This window comes from Fringilla coelebs (assembly GCF_963513975.1).
Source record: "Fringilla coelebs genome assembly, chromosome: 7".
NCBI classification, from domain to species: Eukaryota; Metazoa; Chordata; class Aves; order Passeriformes; family Fringillidae; genus Fringilla; species Fringilla coelebs.
In genome coordinates this window covers 19,158,650-19,180,609 of record NC_140035.1, presented here as the reverse complement: position 1 = coordinate 19,180,609, position 21,960 = coordinate 19,158,650, and the positions used below count along the sequence as shown (strand labels likewise).

At 38.4% G+C, this 21,960-nt stretch overlaps 1 protein-coding gene across 1 annotated transcript in view; it reads left to right on the top strand.

Moving 5' to 3' along the window:
• Positions 1–21,960, top strand: part of ABCB11 (ATP binding cassette subfamily B member 11) — a gene marked incomplete at its 5' end in the record, with an annotated part of 33,323 nt that overhangs the window by 166 nt on the left and 11,197 nt on the right. Inside the window, 17 exons of the mRNA XM_084209052.1 lie at positions 1,624–1,645; positions 2,873–2,920; positions 3,012–3,060; positions 4,869–5,110; positions 6,664–6,751; positions 7,639–7,772; positions 8,444–8,615; positions 10,330–10,454; positions 11,243–11,417; positions 13,516–13,629; positions 15,574–15,684; positions 16,613–16,738; positions 17,526–17,729; positions 18,989–19,159; positions 19,533–19,734; positions 20,459–20,537; positions 21,468–21,603. Of these exons, the coding sequence (XP_084065178.1) occupies positions 1,624–1,645; positions 2,873–2,920; positions 3,012–3,060; positions 4,869–5,110; positions 6,664–6,751; positions 7,639–7,772; positions 8,444–8,615; positions 10,330–10,454; positions 11,243–11,417; positions 13,516–13,629; positions 15,574–15,684; positions 16,613–16,738; positions 17,526–17,729; positions 18,989–19,159; positions 19,533–19,734; positions 20,459–20,537; positions 21,468–21,603 (2,198 nt within the window). The remainder of the gene's footprint in view (positions 1–1,623; positions 1,646–2,872; positions 2,921–3,011; positions 3,061–4,868; positions 5,111–6,663; positions 6,752–7,638; positions 7,773–8,443; positions 8,616–10,329; positions 10,455–11,242; positions 11,418–13,515; positions 13,630–15,573; positions 15,685–16,612; positions 16,739–17,525; positions 17,730–18,988; positions 19,160–19,532; positions 19,735–20,458; positions 20,538–21,467; positions 21,604–21,960) is intronic.

The following is a 21,960-nucleotide window of genomic DNA, read 5'->3' as shown; positions in this document are numbered from 1 at the left end:
ATGCAAGTAAATAGTCTGTGGAATAAATAGGGTTATATGGTACCTGCTGTCATAAGTACGCTGCCCCCAAAACTTTTCTGTAAAAAATATAATAATCCCTACTCAGGGACAGTGTTTATGGGTAAACTAACAAGTTTAAGGTATCTACATAGGTTTTTACATTTGGTATTTTGTTGTACAAGTAAAAGGGTTCTGTTGAAGAAAAAAAAAAGTTAAAAGTGCTGTCTTACACAGTTTCTTCCAGCAAACACTCATATTTGTAGTCGTACATATATTTGGCAGAATTCTTACGAGCTAATTCCAAGATCTTAGCTAATGCTAAGATCTGCATTCCCTCATCTTATCAGAGCTTTTTTTCCATTTTTCCTTTTCAGTATGCAGTTTTCCATTTTGTCAGTTTAAATGCACAAAGAGTCAAGGAGAAACATGAAAAGAAACTGCTCAATATTTTGAGTTCTCTTTGTAAGACCTGAGAAAAGCAAAAAAAATAGAGGATGTTAAATATTTATACAGATCATAAAGTACAAAGGAAAGCAAAAGAGTAGTTCATAATGGAAGCTAAAGTGCCATACATTAATGGGATTTGGCCAACTTCTGGGACAGAAAACTGTTCATGTCTTCCAGACATTTACTTTGAACTCCCACATTGCTTAGACTTATCTTGCTGGTTTGAGGAGTTGTTTTTTGTCTGCCTGTTTGTTTTACACACTTCTTGTTTTACTTGTAATGAGATTTTGGCAAAAGGCCATCTACCAGCAAAAGACTATTCTTCTTTTGACAGCTGGGTTGTTCTTTGGGCTATCAAGTGAGCTTGTCTCCAGTTTCTTGGTTTCTTTGGAAATACACTGTTTTCTGCTTCTCTGTAAGGAGAAAGTTGTTAAACTGCTAGAACAACATTCCCAAAGCAGATAAAGCTTTAAAATCCCACTGGGATTCTGCTGATTGACCTCATCTATAGTGAGTTTTGCTTCAATAACCTCCTTTTGTACAAATTAGTTAGGATTAGCCCTCTCTGGATCAACCCTTGAACATCACACGTGTAAGTGTAGTTAAGAGACAGATTTATTTGGGAACTTTTTGAGTACAATTTTTCATCACTTGACTCTCATGGAACTACTTTGTGTCTTCTCACTTTAACAGTAAACACTCAAATTCTTGCCAGTGTTTTTCAGCTCTTCGTTGAGTCTCTGCTGTTTTTTTTTTCCCAAATTGTAAAATTTCTTTCTTAAATGCCTTAATTCTGCTTTCAAAATTTTTTTGGGCATTCAAAGATAATTATGTCTTTTTTTCTAAGTTGTGAAGAGCGAAGAGCTACCACTCCTCCTTTCAGGGAGCATGCATGGAGGGAGCATTAGCTTAGTGTCTTAAGGAGGCAGTGTCCAAGACAACTAGTTGAATATTAGCAACCAGTTGACAATGAAAATGACTTCTGGCAAATGTCCTGAATAGTGTTCTTAGTTTAAACCACATCCTGGCTATATGTATTAGTGGGAATAAGATGTTTATAAATCAGGAATGATCAGGTCCCATGGAGTTCTAGTGTTTATGTTTCACATGTCTATAGAAGGTTATGTACTTTAACAATAATCATTAACTAGACTGTGCATTTATTTTCCCTTACAGGTAACAGCTTCAAGAAATCAGAGTAAGTCATGTACATGATTGGAACAATCAATATTTCTAGAAATAATCAAAAAAGTTAATGTTATTGGATGGAATTGATGGATTTTTTTTTTTTTTAAAAAGCTGTTCTCTAGTAGTTGAACTCCCTTATTTGATACAACTGAAACAGGTAGACCAAAGCAGTCCCAGAAACTTTTAAAAACATAAATGTCAGCAATATGATCTTCCTTCTAAAAATGTTTTTGATATTCAAATTTATCTTTCTTCAGTGTTTTTAGTTTGAGAAATCACTTTTTCAGGAATTTTAATCAAACTTGATTAATTTCTCTTAAAACTTAACTGTGAGATTTTAAAATGAATTATCTCAGATACTAAGATTTAAGTGTAGAATTCTGGATAGTTAAAATTGGGGATGATTTAGAGAATTTGACCTTCAGCTATTATTAGAGGTCTGATTGGAATTAAGAACCTCCTCCTTCCTAGACCTTTGCACAACTCTGTAGCAGGCTGGACAGTAAAAATACTCTAATTTGAGCCAACTCTTTCTGACACAGTGTAACCAGTCTGGGAGCTACCTCTAGAACAGGGAAACCAGAGTATCTCTTAATTTTTCCCATTGTCAGATTGCCCATCTAAGAGAGCACCAGCCCACTCATAGAAGTCTACCACATCTTTCCACCTTGAAACCCAAGTTCTGTTGGACTTTCACATGTAACATGCATGTGATCCATACATACCTGAAGAAAAGCTTCCTTTAGGCTTTCTAGGATCTAGTTTCTGAAAACAGTTTATGACAAATATAGCTTGAATAGTTTGCTTCATTCAAAACCAAACCAAAACAACCCACCACAAACAGAATATCCCTACTCATTCATCACTGAATGTACACAACTGATGATGATTCCTTGCTATGGGAACAGGAACTTTCTCTGTTTCAAAGGAAGGATTAACCAACAATTTGGGCAGTAGATATTTCTTTAGCTGACCTCAAAGAACCCACAATCCACATTGTAGGATCAGTGTGTTGAGGTGCTGCTTATGGAACAAAGTATAAACCTTTAAGAATTTTAACCTAACCTCCATTCTAGTCCCTGTCTAAAATTTCAAAGAACCATCAAATCACTGGTTCCAAAGAAATCTGAAAGAAACAGCTTGTCTTTTAAAATTCTGGGCAAAAAGTCTCAAGTAATTTCAGAGAAGCAACAAAGAGATTAAAAGTAACAATGTAAAATCTTATCCTTTTTGCCAGAAATTTCTATGCATATGAAGAACCTTTTATAGAGAAGAAGAATGAAAAGTGAGTTATGTTCAATTCTTTATACTTAGTATATAAAACAAAATAAGCACTAAAATACAAGTTCATCATTTTATGTTTTCTGTTGTTGAAGGTCATCAAAGAAGAAAGAAAACAGTGTTCGTGTTGGCTTCTTTCAGCTGGTAATGAAAGCAATGTCTATAAATATTTGATGTGTATTGTGTTGTAGAATAAGTGACAATTACCAATAAGGTTGTTTTCGGGTATAGCTGTGACTGTAAGCTGAACTTTTAAGGATTAAATCTTTTGGCCTGAAATCCTACCAATAGTTCAGTGGGAATTCACTAGAACCCCTTGTTGTCTTGTCAGTTTGGTGTCAAAAATGTCTATTAAACACATTATATTTAAGCTACAGGTACATATATGGAAATGAGGTAAGTTGCATAGCAGGGATTTATGACCTTGGTTTATTCTTATTTCTGCCAAAAATTTTCTGAATGATACTTGGCAGATAATTTACCTCCCTCTTATTTATTCCATGGGTTTTAGAAGATTTTGTTGCAATGGAAACTTGTGGATGCACAATACCATATGGTATGACTTGCATCTAGCCTTTGATGTCATGCCATTGGGTTCATCTAAATTTTAAAATAAATGTAGCCCAGAGGTTTCCACCCAGCAGCGTGCAGCTGTTTTGCACACAGCCCAGTCAGTTAGTCTGTAATGTGTCCAAACGAGTATGGTCCTGACTGTAGCAGCAGGCTAGTGCAGTAACATCCCTTGCAATGTACCTGGGTAAGTATCTCAACTCCCAGGTGGGTGGAGAGAACAGTCTGTCCCCACAGAGGGCAAGCAAAGAGGTTTGAATTCAGTAGCTTCTTTTGCACAGATGTTTAACTACTGAAGTGCAGTTGGTCAATACAGTGTGTTTGCTTCAGATGTGCTGAGAGATCAGATATCACATATTTGTGCATTTTCTGTGTGCTTTTTTTTAAAATCAAGTGAATTCCTAGGCTTCTTAGTAACAAGATTTGTAAAACAGTGGCAGAATTACAGTTTTCTTCTGACTTTTTTTTTTTTTTTTTTTTTTTTTAGAAGGACATTTTATTTATTTATCTTTTGTGTTAACTGGTTTTCCCTTTATATTGTCTTTGCCCTAATGTCCTTTCCATATATGCTGTAAATTCCCACCCACCCTTTCGTCTCTAGGGCACATTATAGCATCTACAGAACCTAGACAGGTTCTTCAGCAGGCTATGATTCCTCTTGACACTCCTATTTTAAAATGTATAGCATTTGATACTGATAGTCCATATGGACAGTTTAATCTATATATTTGCACCTGACTTCACCGTGAGAATCAGAGTTCGTACAATAGTGACAAAGGCAACTTAAATCACTGTATCCTTGCCAAGCTACCTGTGTGAAAGCTATTTTCTACACATTTCTCTCAGATTAAAGCAATGCACAACTGCCTGGCTCAGCCAAAGCATTTTAGAATTTTAGCTATGCAAACTTGCACTGAAGATGTTTAGTTGGTTTCCTACCATAGCACTGCAGACTTTTGAGAAATTGGCTGACTCTATTCAGAGGCTCTACATAATGCCTAAGGCATTTTCCTCCCCTCCCACTCTCTCCACTGGAAGTCTGCAAAGCAGACTATATATATGAATGATAGTTACTATTCTTAATATCTTACCTGTTTCTGGAAGGATGATAATGCAGAATGATATTGAGCTATTAATGTTATCTGATAATACATTCATTCACATGTTAAAAGGAAGCTCGTAATAATTCATGAGGCTGTAATCACAGATGTAATTAGATTAGATTGGACAGAGAGATTTGTCTTCTTTTTATATTGAAGATAATTCTGAAATTTCAAGAGAATGTTTTTTTATCTGATCCACCTAATTAATGATTTATCATCAAACAACTAGTATGAAGACTGCCTTGCAGCAGAGATCATATTTTTTTCTTCCCTCTTTAGTTTCGATTTTCATCATCTGTGGAGATTGTAATGATGGTTGCTGGTAGTTTGTGTGCTATTGTTCATGGAGTGGCCCAACCAGCTGTGTTGCTTGTGTTTGGTGCAATGGCAGACACATTTATCGAATATGACATTGAAATGCAAGAGCTTAAAGATCCAAACAAGACATGTGTAAATAACACCATAGTGTGGATTAATGGTACTATTCATCAGAATGAAAAGAACGCCACAATAAAATGTGGGTAAGTATGGATGTTATCGTTGTTATCATATCCCATTGTTATCATAGCTTGTCAGAGAATGCATTGCTATTGAAGGTCCTGTTCAGCCTCTAAATCTTATATTTTCTGTTCATAAGGTAGAAAAAAGGCATGGTTCTTGTTATATAGTCCTGTTTCTGAGCTGGCAATATTATCTGGAGGGACAGAAGGTCAGCTTGGATCTTGGTCTTTCAGTTATATTTGTCAGCAAGAATATTTTCTCATTATGATTGTTCAGAAAACAGATATATATGTTACATATCTGAGTTCATTAATCTATTTTCTCTGATTACCCTGTAGGTAGTAATGACTTCTGGTCATTCCGGTCAGGCCTTAGTTACCTGTAGGTGCCTGCTGACTTCTGAGCAAGTTAGCTAAACTTGTGTCACTGAGAGAAATGAGCATTTCTAGAATGCAATTAATCTTAGCTTATGGGGCATGTCTGAGGCAGATCAAAAGAACTGCCCCATAAGACTGGCTGTTTCTTTCCATTAAATATAATAAATGGAGTCTAGATAATTCATTCAGATACAGATATCTGTAAAGGCCAAATTTGAACCTATAACCTTTCCTAAGAATCATTTCTTGGTGCATCTTTACAAGAGTTTTCTAATCTCTGTGTGACATTTCATTACATACTTAATTGGAATTAAAAGTTACCTGTCTAAAGGTCTCTGAAATTCAGGGCACATGGGAAGCTATTCATATTCTTAGATGTAGGTGATTAGGGACAAATTATTTTGCTCCAGGCCATCCAAGCCAGCCTTCAGAGATGGGCTGGCAGATAAAATACAGGATTTACTACTGCCCTCTGTACCTCTGAAGCAGCAACTACAGGCCAGGCAGGACACATTCATAGAACCACAGAATAGTTTGAGTTAGAAGGGACTTTAGGGATCATCCTCTAGTTTCAATTCCCTTGCTATGGATAGGGACACTTTCCACTAGATCAGGTTGTTCAAAGCCTTATTCAAACTGGCCTTGAACAATTCCATTCAGCACCCTTCACTGATATTAGGAGTAATTATCAGTACTACTTGTGTAACAGACAAATTATCATTTTAGATTAGCAAGTTTGTGGTACAAAGTAATATTTTATTTGACTTTAGCAGCCCTCACTTCTCCCTATAAAATGCAGTTGAAATCTGAATGATATTAGTTGCTATAATGGCAGAAAGCAAGCACATTCAACATCTAATGAAAACTTGTCGGGCAGCTCTTCTCCGAAACACCCTCTCACCTGTGCTGTTTTGGAGCAGGCAGTCTGGGGCATTTCCTGGAGACTACAGGGGTGCTGAAGCATGGTGGAGCTTTTTTGGGTAGCTGCCAGCTCCCAACCCCCGTGCAACAGCCAGAACAAGGAAACCAGCTACTTGCAATAGCCTCGGTATTGGGAAACAATGCCTCTGTTAGCAGAACAAGCTGACTTCCACCTGGTCTGAATCTAACTTGAGGAACAGATTAGAAACCTGTGAGAAACTTTAAAAAGTATTACTCACTTCTTTTTTCTTTTTTTTTTCTTTTTCTTTTTTCAGCCTGCTGGACATTGAACATGAAATGACCAAGTTTGCAGGATACTATGCAGGAATTGGTTGTGCCATACTTGTGTTAGGATACCTCCAAGTCAGTATTTTGTTTTCCATTTTGATTTTAAAGTTTAAATCATAAATAATTAAGTTTATAATTATTATGTTGGTTTTAACTGCTTAGCTACTTATTTGAGCAGAACAGATGCTTTCAGTTCTCATTCCATGGCTGAAATACGTTAGCTCTGGCAATCTGAGAGCTCCTTGGAGCTGGGCATGCGTGCCTTTGTAAAAGGATGCATTTTACCCACACCACAAGCAATACTTGATCAAGTGCAGCTACTATGGAATCCACATGCCCTCCAAAAATAACAGCTGAAGGGCATGCAGATTCCCAGTAGGCATCTCAACTGTGTTGAGCCCTGTTTCTGTTACAGAGATATTACAGAGCAATACTAGTGTAAAACTAATGTTGGAGAAGAATTGTGCCCTACATATTTGTAATAATTGTTTGGTCCTTATGACTGAAGTGAGTCAAAAGCTTGGATGATTCCTGCAAAGTCTGCTGAAGGGCCCATGGCTTTTGAAGCCTTTTATAATCACAAACATCACTTGTCAATCTCCTTCCTGAAAAGAATCCAAGAATTTTGCAGAGGTAGGATGGCTGCCATCCCTTTATTACTTACATTTGTAGATGGAAAAAATGTTGTCCATATGGTATTCATGTAACAGCATAAGTAATTTAACTTGCCTCTCCTCCCATCTTATCAGAACTGAGACAAATGCCTGATCCAGAGGCTACATAAAATTATTGGATTATTTAAAGATCAAAACAGCTATCATGTCTAGGTAGCCAGAATGTATTTTACCTGAACAGTAATTTTATCAATAGCCTTTCCCATTCTAGCCAAATTGCTTTTTCTGATTTGTTGGGAGTGGAAAGACTTTTTACTGCAATTATCAGCTATTTTGTGCTTTTCCCAGATCTGCTTTTGGGTTATGTCTGCAGCTCGTCAGATACAGAAAATCAGGAAAGCTTATTTCAGGAAAATAATGCGAATGGATATAGGCTGGTTTGACTGTACATCTGTAGGAGAACTGAACACCCGAATTTCTGAGTAAGTAATCTAAGAAACCCATATGCCACAGAAAACATTTTGCAATTTGTTCCAAACACTGCAGAATGCCAATAATCAGGCATGTGACAAACACCCTTTAGTGGAAATACAGCTATGTTTGTGGGAGCAGCAATCAGACTGATTAGCTCTCCCATCTTTGAACTAAGTACCATAACTGTTGAACCACAATTATTTCCCTTTCATGCCTTATCTGACAGCAAATGTGTGGGTGGATGGGTGGGTGGGTTAGATGGGTTTTGGGGGGAGGGGGGGGGTGGTTCTTCCAGTTTGTTCTCTCCTGTCTTCTCCTTTTGTGCCCAGTCATTTCAGAGTGATCTATGATTTGGCTGCCAGTGCACCCTTCCTGAATCAGCTGGGGCACAGTACTAAGAGCCAGCTAGTGAATCAGTCTGCTGCCAGAACATTTCCTGGGAAAGGACAGTATATTCTCTGCAATATTCATACCTAAAAGGCTTCTCCCTTGCAAAGGCATCAGATTTTCTCATTGTACTCCAGGGTCTTTATATGGGGTAATTGTGAAAGAATAGGGATGAGGATGAGCCCTCTGTGGTGAAAAGCAACAAACCCAAATGTGGCCAAGACCTGCAACACAAACTGATGTGATGCTCACCACTCTTCCATTGATTTTTGTTGCTGTTATTGTTTTCCAGTGATGTTAACAAAATTAATGAGGCTATTGCTGATCAAGTAGCAGTCTTCATCCAGCGCATAACCACCTTTGTAGGTGGATTCCTCCTGGGATTTGTCAGTGGCTGGAAATTGACCTTGGTTATCATTGCAGTCAGCCCTCTGCTTGGGGTTGGAGCAGCTCTCTATGGCTTGGTAAGTGAATTGTGAAAGGTTCACATTGAGCAATAATGAACAGGAGAGATCTGATTACACCTCAGAAAGCTGTGAGGATTGGTGAAGTTGATTACACCCCTTTAAAGTCAAGAGACACAGATTATGGTCCCAGTAGCACTGAGGGAGGAGGGAGGGGTGTGGTAGAGGGGCGGTGGGCTTTGCTCTCACTTTTTTTTTTCTAATTCCCAGAATAATAAACCCTGCTTCTAAGAGGGGAGTGTAAGCTTACCTTCTTGTGGGTCCTGTGGATGGGTATTAATGCTGAGATCAGAAGCTGGCCTTAACCTTTCTCAGTTACTACTCGCTTGCTTTAGATGGCTACAAGATACAAGACTTGATGTAAATTAGTGACTTTTATGGGTGCTAAGTTTCAGAGACATAAAATGGTTGAAAACAACTACTCAAACTTACCTCAAACTGTCCCTGCTCCCAGAAGCTGCTGCACCTTCTCTAGTTGTTCTTGTTCTGCTTCTCCATCCACTTCCTACAAACTTCCTGTCACTGTTCAAAGGACAGTGAAAAGGCAAACTGCAGGATCCTCTGCCCTCTCATGTCCTCTCCCACACTCAGCAGGGCTGGGTAATTCCTGCTCATCCTCTTCATTCTTGTTGGGTTCAGTCTTTTGGCAATCTCATTTCTTTCACATCAGGAACAGTTTGCTGTCATTTTACTATCAAACATCTAATGTAACTGTGACTAATTTCTTGTCCTCCAGCTCTCCTTTAGCACCTTGTGATGGCTGCAAGTAGCTCTCCCACTTCACTCATGTGAAGTGGAAGAGCAGAAGCTTGGCAGGGAATGAAATAAAACCCAAAATGTTTTTTCTTCATTTGTTCCAACTTATTCCTCTTTATCTTTGTAATCTTCTCCCTTTCCATTCTTACTTTACCCATCTCTTTCCAGTCACATACCTACTTTTAAGTTTTTCCTCATTATGAGCCTTTCCAGCCCAAGTCTTTATTTTACACCACAAAGAAAATAGACCCAAAGTTAATCTGGCCTGGTTTTCCATCTTCAAAAAGGACTAATGGATGGAAGGGGTAGGGTATTTAGAAAGAGAAAGACTGACACATTACACTTTCTAATGATATCTCATTCCCAAGTCAATGTGATACCTCTGTGTAGAATTGTAAAGTACTATATTTTTTTCCAATAATTTGAGCATTTTTTTGAGTCTTAAGTAAGCTTTTGGCATCCAATGAGCTCTTGGTTGCTGTGTAGGGACCTGTTTGCTATCAGCCCACAAAACAAAGCATAGCAGTGGCAACTTCTGTTTTTATCCTCCCCCACCACTACAGTTACCTCTTCTTCCTGAAGTTGGGATCTGCCACGGTGGTTAAAGGGCTGCTCCTGGCACTTAAGCTCCCCCTTCCTCCCACTGTGCACAAACCCTCAGTCTGCAATCTGCTTCAGCCTAGTTAGAGCAGAGAGAGGGAGGGAGGGAGGGAAAGCAGGAGTTGTCAGCTGTTCTTTCTAGCTATTTGGAGCAGAACTGTTGCAAAACATATGCTACAAAGGTGTATGCCCTGGCACCAGAAGGCCTAAGACTTCCAGTGTGCAGCGTGCCTGCTTGGAGTGCAGGAGGTGACCCAGTGCAGAGCAGCCAGCACAGGGTGATAGCCAGCATTGCTCATCACTGTCTTTTTCTGTACCTGAAGTTCAGGTGTAACCAGCTCTGCTTATGCTTTTGTAGGCTGTGGCAAAACTAACAGGCCGAGAACTAAAGGCTTATGCAAAAGCTGGAGCTGTGGCTGATGAAGTGCTCTCAGCCATCAGAACAGTGGCTGCTTTTGGTGGGGAGAAGAAAGAAGTTGAAAGGTTTGTTTGAACAAACTCTAAGGTCTCTGATTTCTTTTTCCTGAAGCAATGTAATGCTGTAATGCACATCTGATTCAGAACAATTAATTGCTATATTCTACAACTATAACTATCTAGTAGCTTTGAAACTTATATGCATATATGTTTCAGTAATTTAGGTTTCAAGTAATGTATGTAGAATTAGTTTTATAATTCAGTCTATCAGTGAAATAAAGCATCAGCAATACTATCTTCAATTCATGCTTACTTGTAGGAACATTGTGTCAAATTTTTCGCTAAACACTGTCTGATGCATCAGTTTTGCAGCATATCTGGAAACTTTGAGTACTTTCAAGCTAAGTAGGAGAATTATTTTCATTAGTTTCATCAGGACATCCTCACGATGACATTCAATCATAACATCATTTTTCATCAGAAAAACAACAGATTTTTCTTCTGCAAATTTCTCTTAAATTCTATGAAAACATAACATGGCTGTAAGATGTGCTCTGGAGTGTTGGCCAAATTCTCAAATCCTGTTTTAATCTGCTAAAACTCCAAACCCCGTGATGAGGTGTCTGCAATGAGTGTGGCTTTTCTTGTGCTTATTGCACTAGAACATGCAAGGATTTAATGATCTGGGAGCATTGCTGGTTTCAGCAGTGATCTCTCACTTCAGAGTGATTCTGTATCAACCCTATGTGTGGACATTCTGCTGAGTCATCAAAGGTGCCTCATACGATCTTTGCTAATTTTGAAATTTCTGTCAAATTTATTTAATTCCCTCTTATTTTTCTCTCTTTCTACAGATATGATAAGAACTTGGTGTTTGCTCAACACTGGGGAATTCGAAAAGGAATGATAATGGGATTATTCAATGGTTACATGTGGTTTATAATTTTTCTAAGCTATGCATTAGCCTTTTGGTATGGCTCTAAACTTGTCCTTGAGGAAGAAGAATATTCACCTGGCACTCTTCTGCAGGTACTCATTTTAGCTTGATGCAACTTTTCTGGACTGTTCTTTAAAATAATAATTCTGGAAGACATATCTGTTCTGGTATCTGGTGGCTCCATGGTAACAAACATCATTTATGTCTTTTAAAGATCATTACTCACTATATGTGTGACACAAGTGGATAAGATAAAAAAAATCAATGTTTATTTTAAATATTTTTAATATTATGTATGGTTATCAGAATAATGCCTTCATTTGACAGCCCACACAATTATCAGAGGCCTGAAACTAGCTTTTCCATTTTGAGGGTCAGTGTGGGGCTTCTGGGATGTTGGCCTTTCTGAAGAATTTTATGATGAAAAATGTTGTGGTAAAGAGACACCTAACCAAAGAAAGTCTTGTCACATCTAATTTCTCATGAACACTTTGTGTTCCTTTGAGAAACCATTTCCTGTTGTTTTGTTTTTACAAAGGCCATGTAAACATGTATGCAGATAAAAACACACCTGGCTGTGGCTCCTGCAGCATGTACAAAAACTATGTTAACCTGCACGGCACTCATGCATTCACTTTTGCACAGAAGGTACTTTAGACACCTCTGGGCTCAGTGCAACAAAGCCAACACCTACAGGTATTTTGATTAGTTGCTTAAGCCAGGACTGCCCAAATGGCAGACTCCAGTCCAAACTCAGAACAAGTTTTCCTGAACCTTAGTAAGTTCTGGGTATTCTGATGAGAAATTAACTTTTGCTCCTTCTCTACCTTTTGGGCACCATGAGAGTTCCCAAACACCTGCTGCACACAGTGCAAACTACCACCCACAATAAAGCAACAAAATGGACCAAAAGCCAACACCAAAGGCATTGTCCAACCCTTACAACCTGTTCTGCCAAGAGACACCTGTGTAATTGAAAAACTGAGGAGAAGTAAACCAGAGTAAATTCTAGGAAAAAGTGTGTCAAAAAGCATTCAAAAGCACACCCCATATGGTAGCACTGAGAAGAATAAGCTATACTTACAATACAATGCAGAACCAGACAATGAAATAATTTGCATCTATGTGGTATACAAATGCTAAATAAGGCTCTACCTTCTTTCTGTTCACCACCTTCCAGTGTCCTGTTCTTTGAAGCCCCTGCCAGCATTTGCAGTCTTAGTTCTTGTCTATATTTAAGAACCTTCATAGAAATGAAGTATTGGTAGCTCTTAGGAAATTTCTAACAAACACTTTTGTGTTTTAGTTGGTATGCTACAGCTTCACTTGCTTCTGATGCAAGGCCACACACCAGGGCTGAATTCTTGGACTCAAGGGTCCTCTGATATTCAGCGCTCTATCCAGCTGCCTTTATTGTCTGTTGGTCTTCCCAGGAAGAGCAGATGCTGTTGCTCATTTTCTCTCATGTTGTCCTAGGCTTAAGCAAAAAGGGGATCCTTGGGCTTTCAGAAGGGGATCTTAGTGAGTAACTCTTATTTTGGTTCTTAGGAAAGGACTTAAAACCATGAGCCCATTGGGTATGTGCTACCTGTAGAACCTGTTCACCCAAAATGATAGAATATTTTCATATCAAAAAGTGGCTTATCCAGTGTTGGTAGCAACCCTGTGAGACAGAGAAAAAAATATTCTCTATAGCTGGTACCTCCTCAAAAGGAAGTTTTGTCAGTGTTGGATAAGACAGGAGCTGCTATATACAAAGATTGTAATACAGTGTTTTAAGCTTCTTTCTATTTTTGCTTACTGGTAAAAGGCATCCCTGAAATAATCTAATTTCCACCAATGTCCTGTTCCAGATCTTGTTTCAAGGAAAAGGCACCCAGTCAAACTGAGACAGCTTAAAAATACATCAGTGGCATCTCAGTAAATACCTAGATGCATACTTTTTTAGGCAAAGGCAAATATGAGTTGATTTACTTCAGCCTCAAGCAGAGCTGTGAAAGACAGCAAAAAAACCTTCTGAAATGCATTTATTTGCTTTCTTGTTGGCTAATAATGCTCATATAGCGAATCACTTCAGTTAAGCAGATGCATGAGAAGTCATAAAGCTACTGTAGTTAGGGTTGTCTAAGGTGTCAGCTATAATAAAAATGTGATGCCATATTTTGTTAACTTCTTTTTCCACTTCTTCAGGTTTTCTTTGGTGTTTTAATAGGAGCGTTAAATCTTGGCCAGGCATCTCCCTGTCTGGAAGCCTTTGCCACTGGTCGTGGGGCTGCAACAAATATTTTTGAGACAATAGATAAAGTAAGTAATGCATTTCTAAGCTGTGTTACTTGGTAGTGGAAAAATAATTAAATATGCCTGAAGTGGTACTAGTTTTATCTGCGGTGTAAATGAGGAAAAATGAGTCTGATTAAAGAAAAACTGACTGTGCAATAGAAGAGTCTAGTTGGATGCACATGAGCTCAAAGAACACATTGAACAGATTTCTTAAGTGGCCTGGTTCTGAGTTCTGAAGCTTTACCCAAGCTGCAGCTGTTCTTTGTTCCCATTTCTCCTTACATGCAATTACCTATCAGTGCTGGCCCATGGGAGGTGTACTGGCAGGCAGTAATAGCCACTCTGCAACCAAACTTGCAGCAACCATCCCATAGCTCCCAGCTTCCACATGGCATCAAAAGTTGTGGCTCTGTTGGCATTAATGGTGAAGGTGGCCTCTGTCACCTGTCCCAGAGCTACCCTGAGCAAAAATGGGATCAAATGAGCACAGGCACTGGTCATGCAGCTGTCATAAATGTTAATCACAATATTATCTAAACAGATACTTGAAATAATTGTATGAGAGACCCTGAGATGCCACTGAAATTTACTGATTCATTTCTTGAAGATACCTTTCTATAGCTTTATAAATTTAGTGGTTGGAAATGTACTTTTGATTTCTTAAAGTATGTATTATCTCTGTTCACTGACAAGATTTATTGTGCTGAAAGCTGTGTAAATACAGTAAAATGCTGCTTGTCTTCTACAGAGCACATAAGGCTATGATAATGCTAACAGTTTTTAGTAACCCCTCAAACTTCAGTAAAAATGACAAAACATATACACTTCATAAGCTAAAGCTCTAAAATGAACTGAAAATAGAGGTGAATTAGGGATGTGTTGTTCTGAAAAAAAAAATTAAAATCATAAAGAATTGCAACAGTAAGGATTAATCACAATATTCAGGATAAGGCTGAGTCACATAACCTTAGGGTAAAAAAAGTAAACCAACGTCGCATTTCATCTATCTAGAGAAAGGGTGACAAAATTAGATCCATCTGCTTGCCATATTTGTAGATTTGTGATTAGACAGACAAGCACAGCTCTGCCCTGGGACTAAAACTAGTCATGTTGAGGTTCTCATTTGCAGGAACGGTGAAACTTCTTCATAGATTAGTATTGTAATTTAAGTAAGTTATATTCTGAAAGTGGAACCAATCTTGTAGCTGTTCTTAACATCTTAGAACATACACATTTTTCATTTTAACTTTCCTTTCAATCTGTTAGGCTATATTAAAAAAGCATTCACATTTCAGTTATCAAATATTCATTGCTATAGTTTTAATTTACTGTTTGTATTCCATGCTTCAGAAATCTATCCTTAGAAAATTTTATTTCTTTGTGATTCCTCAACTTTCTCAGTTCTCTGCTCATGTCAGGCTGTCCACAATACCCAAGACCTGGCCAAAAGTACGTGAGACCCAAAGCACTTCTTAGGAAAAGTTCAGTATTTCAGCTCTTAGGACTGGGTGTACAAGGATGGATGTTTTAGTTGTCAAGTGGCAAGGCCTGAAGATTTTTAGCAAAAAATTGGTTGTTCGGTGCTGTGAGAGGATGTTTTTGAGTGAGGTAGTGCCATTTTATCTCTGAGGAGCTGGCTAAATTAGCTTAGTCAAAATGCCTCTGTCAGTCAGCTACTCAGTTCCAGCAAAAACTGCCTGAGTGGTTGGCTGTGGTATTTTTGCAGTAAGCCTACAATGAGAGGAGGGTGCATCCTTCTTGTCTGTGCTACCCACCAGTGCCAACTCCCCCATCACTCTGGCCCTCAATTCCATGTCCCTTGCATGCTATCCCTGGGGCAGAGCCTGCAGCTGGCTCCATGCTGTTCAAACAGAAGTGCCATGGCTTTGCATGGTATTGTATTTATCTACTGCAGCACTGTTGACTGTTTAACAGCAAATAAATATAACCCAATAAATTTCATCCTAGAAACCCACCATTGACTGCATGTCAGAAGATGGCTACAAGCTGGATAAAGTACGAGGGGAAATTGAATTTCATAACGTAACATTCAATTATCCATCCAGACCAGACATAAAGGTAATTATTCATCACCCATCCTGTGAACATAATTATTGTAAACAAGAAAAATATCCTGATTCTGACAGCAATTTCTAGATTTTCCGTAGAGATTGTTTTCCAGAAGCCCAGACTCTTTGCTTAAGAGTAGACTGAATAATTCTTCCATTAAAGTGTTCTTCTGCTTACTGTTTGGCTTATTTTACCATTCTGACATATCCATTGCCACATCTGCATATTTCCTGCTGCTGAAAAATAAACTCCCAGTAATTCTGGGCAAATTCACCTGCGTACAGCTTCTCTTGCAATCAGTGATGCCCTTGTATCAATGTGTACGAGACAGAACACAAAGTAATGGTGCAAGGAGATTTTATAAAACTCTTGCATTACCCTGGGAATGCACCATGTGACCCATTAAAAGGCTTGGAAAGGCACAGGAGTGTAGGCTGTATATGCCACTATTTCTCTACTCCTGTTTTTGAATTGACAAATTCTCCTTGGAAAAGCATGTTATTGGACAAGCATATTAGTGCTATTACTTCTAAAGATGGCAGCACATGTTGTATCAGATTTTTCTACAAAATTTCATGGTTACATTCTTAATATTTATGCTGTAGCATACATTCACATTACACACACAGTGTTCTTTAAAGGGGATATAATTAATTAACTTCTCTAGTGTACTACCTTGACTAGTTCTTAATGACGAACAACAGGAACAATAAAAGGTCAAAATCTGCCTGCCTGTTGTAGAAATGAGTGCTCTGCATCTATAAAGTCTTCAAACAGTGTAAAACTATGGGGCTTGCTTTATTCTCTTTCTTCATAATACTTTTTTGAATTTTGTAAAATTGCTTTGAATCTTTAAGGTACAGAATATACTCACTTGGTTGTATGTCTGTGGAGAATTAAAACAGACACATTCTGTTTCTTTTTTTTTCCTATGCAGATTTTGGATAACCTTAATATGGTGATTAAAGCAGGAGAGATGACAGCTTTTGTCGGAGCTAGTGGAGCTGGGAAAAGTACAACAATACAGCTCATCCAGCGTTTTTATGACCCCACTGATGGCATGGTGAGCCTAGAATGTGTTTCTCTGGCCCCAGAAATGGAAAGATTGGCATGGTTTCTTCTCCAAAGTGGGAAGCAATACTACTATCTTCCTTTTCATTTCTTTCTTCTTCTTTCTTTTCCCAATCATTTTTTAAATTAGTGAAATATCTTCCTACACATTTATTTTATAAAACTGTGCTTAATAGTCTTATAAAAGCAATTATGTAAAAGAGCAAATTGTTAGGAGAAAATAAAAATTCAGTGCTAAATCTGTGTAAAAAGCCATACCCATAGAAATGATAATTCAAGAGTGACAAATGTTTTTTGGAAAACACAGTATTGAACATTTAAACATTAACCCATAATATCACTTAGATATATGCAATTACCACTTAGTAATGGCTTGGCTAAGAATATGAATTATAGCTATTCAAAATCTCATTCCATTTATGAGTTCCTATATTAGATAGGAACACAGAATCACAGGCATTGACTCGTATTTGAATATATAAAAAACAAAAAACAAATTACTGTAAATAACATAATCATCACTTTCATGATTACTTTTCACCTGGTTTTATTTCTGGTGCCAAGCAGAAATGGGAAATGAAATCAAAGAGTGCAACTCTAAGAGCCAACACTACTACCACTGCTTTGCCACCTTCTGTATCTGAAAGTTGATTTTTACGCTGGTCATGGAAACAGTATCACAAGCCCTTCACTTCCACTGTGTCTTTCTTTGTCTCTGAAGTGGAGGGCACAATGTCCCTTGTTTTTTTCCTGATTTTGTGTCCATGTTGTAATTGTAGATTACCCTGGATGGCCATGACATCCGTTCCCTGAATATCCAGTGGCTGCGCTCACAGATTGGCGTAGTTGAACAAGAGCCAGTGCTCTTTGCCACCACGATTGCAGAGAACATTCGCTACGGCCGGGACGAGACTACCATGGAGGACATCATCAAAGCAGCCAAACAAGCCAATGCTTACAATTTCATCATGGACTTACCACAGGTATGCTCTGCTTTGGAAAGTTTTTGGCAGAATTTGATAAGAAAAAAGAATCTTTTTGTCCTTTTTTCCCTCCCAGCCTGCAGCACTTTGTGCTCAAGTGGAAGGACAGAAGATTAATACAGATAGGAGGCAACAATCTTTCCTTTCACTACAGTTATTTAGGTCTTACTATATGTATGCCATGAAGTTATGAAAGCAACACCCCCTCCAACCCCCCCACCCCAAAATACAACCCTGAGAAGAATTAGTTCCTCAGGAATCATTTACACAACATTCAATATTTTGGTAATAATCATAGCATGGTTTAAAAATTTGTATTTTTCATGTTTTGGAGATGTGTTTCTGTTCAGGCCAAAAGCAATGTAGAGCTCAGCCTCTCACTAGCCAGTGTTTGTTACTTCACCTGTCTGTACTGATGCTCACACCCTCACGTCCCTGTACAAGCTCTGTAAGCCAGCTGGAGGTTCCTTCTTCTCCAGTTTCTTCCCTGATGATGACAGGCCTTCAATGATTCCTCCTTAAAAAGCACAAATTGGGTCGTATCGAGCTCTCTACTTTTCTAGAATGTTATTTTGCCAAGTAGCTTCTGAAAATTACATGTTACAACAGTGAATGTTATTCACATGATTCAAGTACCATTAACTAATATTAGTACGTTGTCTTTTTCCTGCATCTACGCATTTCAAGGTTTCCAGGAAACTATTTACTGAAAGGCTGTTCAAAGGCCCCTAGTTATTTCATGGAAATGGAGGAATAAAAAAGATTTGGCTCTAGGTGAATATAATGATCCTGTCTCTCAATATGCCAGGCTTTGTGTGTTTATTTAATTCTCTACCTGAACCCAATACTGCCAGAATATGGTGTCCATGAATCACAGACAGTGTTCATGAGTCACAGGTCATCAGCAGACAAGGCCAGGAAAAGTTTTCTTGTGAGTCATCTGATGGAGAGTGGGTGGGTGATTCCTCTCCATTTCAGCCTCTGCTGATATAGCTGTTTCAAGCTGAACCAGTACATCTCACCTTTTTAACCAGTGCATACTTTTGGCATGGGGTTGAAAACCTGATTCAGGCAAAATGATCTTGTACATTATGAAGAAAGTTATTTCACCTGTTGCTCTTTGAATCTGCTGCACTACCAATGTTTTTGTTTCAAGTCTACTCCCAGGACAAATCTGAGGCGTTTTACCACCACCTTCACCAGGATCTTAACAGGCTTTTTTCTCATCTGTTTGATTTTAACTTTTTTCCTTCACACAGAAATTTGACACTCATGTTGGAGAGGGTGGAAGTCAGATGAGTGGAGGTCAAAAACAGAGGATAGCTATTGCTCGAGCTTTGGTGCGAAACCCCAAAATTCTGCTCCTGGATATGGCTACGTCAGCATTGGATAATGAAAGTGAAGCAATTGTCCAAGAAGCACTTCATAAGGTTTGCTATAGTATAGGAAAAATCAGACTTGAAAGAGCAGAAATTATTTATAATGTACTCTGCAGAGGGTGTTCCTGAATTGCAACAAACCAGTCAGAAGTGTTTCTTAATAACTGTTTTATAAGTACAAGTAGAACCTTAGTAATATGGACTGAGAATAATTTTTACTTACATTGGGACATGAACAGAAACCTACAGCTCCTTTTGCAGAGAAACAGATGCTTCTCTGTGGGCTGTGGATGGAGCTAAAGCCAAGGTGGTCTGAACCGACTAGAAGGACTCCAGTTAGTTTGAGGAGCCTTTAGATTGCAGAGCTCATTGGCAGCATTTCAGTGGGCTGTGCTGGGAGTGGGGCTGTTGCTGTCTCCCTCAGGCTCGCCTCGGCCGCACGGCGATCTCCATCGCTCACCGCCTGTCAGCCATCAAAGCTGCCAACGTCATCGTCGGCTTTGAGCACGGCAGGGCTGTCGAGAGAGGAACTCACGAGGAACTCTTACAGAGAAAAGGGGTTTATTTCATGTTGGTGACCTTACAAAGCAAAGGAGACACAGCACCTAACAGAGAAGAAACACAAAGTAAGCATTTTTTTTCCTTTTACTTTTATTTTTCATGTAAAATCCCACAGAATGCAGATTTTTTTTGGTCTTTTTATAAGGGCTAGCAGCTGCCTGTTTTTCTTCTGCTTTTTTGGCTGAATTCTATCATTCATACAAGTAATACACTGCTAGCCCTGGCTAAAGTGGTTTGGCTGCATATGCACTGAAAGACGTTCCTAATATGTCTGCCCTGAAACATTAGTTCTGACCTGAAATATCCATAATTTTATAACTCCACTGAGTGCCAAAAGTCCAGTTCTGCTGCATTTGGAAATTAGGCACATTACAGACTATGCTGAAATCATCCTATTTGTTTTGCTAGAGGCAGATTTGAATCAAAGCTTCTGGGAATTAAGGTCCAATAGAATGATTTGCTGTATTTTTGTGAAGCATGCATTAGATATTATTATCTTGAAATAAGAAAGCAATTGCAGAGTTAAAATAGGTAAAAATGCTTTAGCAGTCCATCCGAAGTGAGATGGTCCTTGAGCTAATATTCAGTTAACTTCATTATGTCAAATACAAATTGTGAAACTTGTGAAACATGTAGGTTGAGTAGCAAGGTTATATTACACCCCTTTCCTTCTATGAAGTATTCCATTTATAAGTTGGAGGCTATGCATTTTTTTGCAGAACCACAGTGTATTTAGGTTGCATTCAATTTTGGCACTAAATTCAGAGCTCTATATGCTGTATTTTGCAGCAGCAGAGAATAATGTGATTGAGCCAAATCTTGAGAAGGTCCAGTCATTCAGCAGGGGAAGCTATCGTGCCAGTTTGCGGTGAGTCTTAAAAATGGTTGTAAATCTAAAGGTTTCCAGACTACTCTCAATGTTTCTACTTCATACCACTATTCCAAAATCCTAATAAATAACTTTTCTGTGTGCTGTGTAAAATAGGGTTGAAAGGCTGCAAGCATTTTACTGAGATAGAGTTCTCTTGCAAAGAAATAGCTTGAGTAATAATGTTACTGATTGAAATCCATGGATGAATAGCAAGGCTCTTAGTTTTGGTCCTTTCTATCCATAATACCTTCTCTCCAATTTTGATCTACTCTGCTAATATTCTGGGTTTGATATTGCTAACATACAGCCTTAGTTGTAATATCTAATGCACTTTCTGTCCAGCCATTTGAAAAATTACTTACTGTACAATTACTTGAGAAATCAATGCAATCTACGAGCACATTTTTATTTTGGCTTTTACTGGATGAAAGTTAAAGCATTTTACAGCCAGACTTTCTTGTAGCTAGACACAAACTGTTTCTTCCAGGCAAACCTATGTCCCGCATGTGCAAATAAATACATCTCCTACATTACAGGGTTGTGTTTTGTCAGAGAGAGAGGTACTTTGTTTCAGCTTCCGGAATTACTGGTAGTGGTAACAGTGATTTGACTTGGTGTCTTAATAACTTGTGCAAATGTACTAGAACACACCACAGTTTTACTTAAAAAATACACAGTACATGGTTCATCTAAGAAAATGTCTGAGTGGCGTGAGTGGAATATAACTTTGAAAAGTATTTGTCCCAGTTGCTGAGATATTTTCTTCCCAAAAAGGTGAGAGCATATTCAAGAAAGAAAAAGTGAGGGATTCCTATGAATTGCTTCAGTGCATTCTGATTTAATTGACATGAAAACTGTACCTGCTTTGCAAGCAATTATTGTTTTTACTAAGCTGTAAAGAGTAGGCCATTTCTGTTCTCTTTGCAGAGCTTCACTTCGGCAGCGCTCAAGATCCCAGCTCTCTAATGTGGTCCCTGACCCTCCACTGTCTATTGGAGGAGATCCTGCAGAGTCCCCTTACCGTAGCCCTTCTTATGGAGATGATGATGGAAAAGCAAAAAAGGTCAGGTCCAAAAGTTTGTTATGAAATTTTCAACTGAATAGGTTATATTACTTGTTAATGATCACCTGTACCTATGTGCTTGTAGCTTAAGAGTTCCTGGCAGGTACGCCTTGCCTTGATCCTTTTCTCTCCTTAAACAAAACTACAGCTTCAATTCTTATCTCTGTGTAAACCCTAGGCTGCATTTTGATGGCTGTTTTGATTATTTGGTCCATATAAAATTTCTAGCAGAGAAATTTTGCTATTTGCTCTCTACCTGTTGGTAAATTGATATATGTTGTAGATTTAGTTGAAAAACATGCATTCCTAAAAGCTAAATTAAATGAGAAAAAGCAAACTGCTCAGTCTGTGAAGTGT